This window comes from Cryptotermes secundus, unplaced genomic scaffold (assembly GCF_002891405.2).
Source record: "Cryptotermes secundus unplaced genomic scaffold, Csec_1.0 scaffold454, whole genome shotgun sequence".
NCBI classification, from domain to species: Eukaryota; Metazoa; Arthropoda; class Insecta; order Blattodea; family Kalotermitidae; genus Cryptotermes; species Cryptotermes secundus.
In genome coordinates, this window is record NW_019729215.1 from 304,683 (window position 1) to 306,506 (window position 1,824).

Below are 1,824 nucleotides of genomic sequence, written 5' to 3' on the forward strand. Positions count from 1 at the left end.
TCCTGTGCTTGTACTGCGGTGTATATCCCCCCCCCATTCTGCTCCTGTGCTTGTACTGCGGTGTATACTCTCGTTCTGAACATTAGTTTCATAAGACGACTCACCGAATGTGGTATGTAATTTTGTTTCAGAGAACTTAACTCTAGATGTTCATGTCTACAATGCTAGGCATGGCAAATGCATTACTCTTGCTGCAGTTATTTATTACCACGTTTCATAGAAACAGGAGCACCTTTTCTTCATGACATGGACAAACTGCCATACTACCAGTTGCGCTGGCTTTAACTGCCAAACCGTGTCATGCAGTACTGTAGTATTATGAACTTTAGTGGTGCCACCTGCTGACAGAAATGCTACACTACACGCCAATCTCTTCAGCTGGAATGGGTTAACAAAAGCTGTACAGTTTCTCAAAGATCCCTGTGACATGTCATCGAGGCTCCCTCATTCTGTAGACAACTGGCTCACAGATGGCGGTGAGGCTCTCAGCCTTATATGCCAGCCAGTTGCCCTTTACCACCAGGGTGATTCCTGGTACTCACTTCTGTTAGAGGTTGAGTCGACCCCAGGGTCATGGTGCAGCTGGAAGGGTTAGGTTGATTGAAAAATCCAATGACCTCCTCGGGAATTGAAGCTGCAACCTTCCGGCTTGTAGCACAGTGCCCCTTATAAGTCATACATGCAGGTAATAATTAATGTGACTTACGGTAGGTACTGTTGCTTGTCGCCATGGTTACAAGACCATTCTGTTCGCAGGAAACGCCGTGAACTCCGCCATCAACGCCAACTTCAAACAGGTCCTGAAGGAACTCCAGCACCCTATAGAGAAGGCGCTGCAGGATGCCTTGCTCGAGATATCTAACGACTGTGTGAGAGAGTTCACCTACGACCAGCTTTACCCTGTAGAATAAAAAATATTAAACCACAATAAATGCATTGTAGTTGTTTACAAACTCTAAATCACTAGGTTTTCCTCTCTAGCCAGAATCTGACTCACAGTACGTACATAAACCCGGACTGCACGGGATATGAGATCATCACAGGGGGACCTCATGGTAGAAGTGGTACCTATCAACCAGACTGTATGGTCGCACATCCCAGAAGAATGGAATCTTAATTAAACTATCTGTACACTCATACTGCACGCACAATCTGTTTTAAAGAGCTGAGACCATTTCTGTATTACAAGGATCTGTACACAAGCAGTTACAGAGATGATGCCATGTGGCTGGAACCAGATGGTGTTACTAGTGGCTTCCTGAGGACTTCATTATTTCAAATGGTGCAAGTAAATTACAAAAGATGGCATTAGGCAACTTTATGTCTTTACACCGATCACAGTGGCCGTGTGGCCTAAGGCATGAATTGTCTTCACTCACTCGAACACTGGGATCGTGGGTTCAAATCCCGCTCAAAGCATCAATGCCAGTCTGAGTTTATGTGTAGACAGAGGCATTGCTATGGGTTGAACCCTCATCCAGGGAGTCCAAGAAACTGAAGTGAAACGAAGCATTTCACGAATGCCCTACGCTCCAAGAGGGAATAACAGGAATAAAGACGGACATACAGACAGACAGGCAGACAGATAATGTCTTTATCGCGGGAGCAACAAACCGATGATGAATAGTTTTATCAGAAGAATATGCTTTGGTTAAAAAAAAGATCCCCTCTTGCAGAGATATGAAATTATTTTGTAAAAGAAGGCATCAAACGTTCTCAAATCATTTTAGGGGCATAAGAATAATAAAAATTTGAATACATATTAAGTAAAGAGACAGAAGTAGCAATAATATAAGAAATTTAAGTGCTATAGCACTGATTATA

General features: G+C 43.4%; 1 protein-coding gene across 1 annotated transcript in view; it reads left to right on the top strand.

Moving 5' to 3' along the window:
- The window catches only part of LOC111865477 (protein takeout), a 15,559-nt gene extending 13,853 nt beyond the window's left edge, over positions 1-1,706 (top strand). The window contains exon 7 of the mRNA XM_023853561.2: positions 757-1,706. Coding sequence (XP_023709329.1) covers positions 757-911 — 155 coding nt within the window. The 3' untranslated portion in view covers positions 912-1,706. The remainder of the gene's footprint in view (positions 1-756) is intronic.
- Positions 1,707-1,824: the final 118 nt, after the last annotated feature.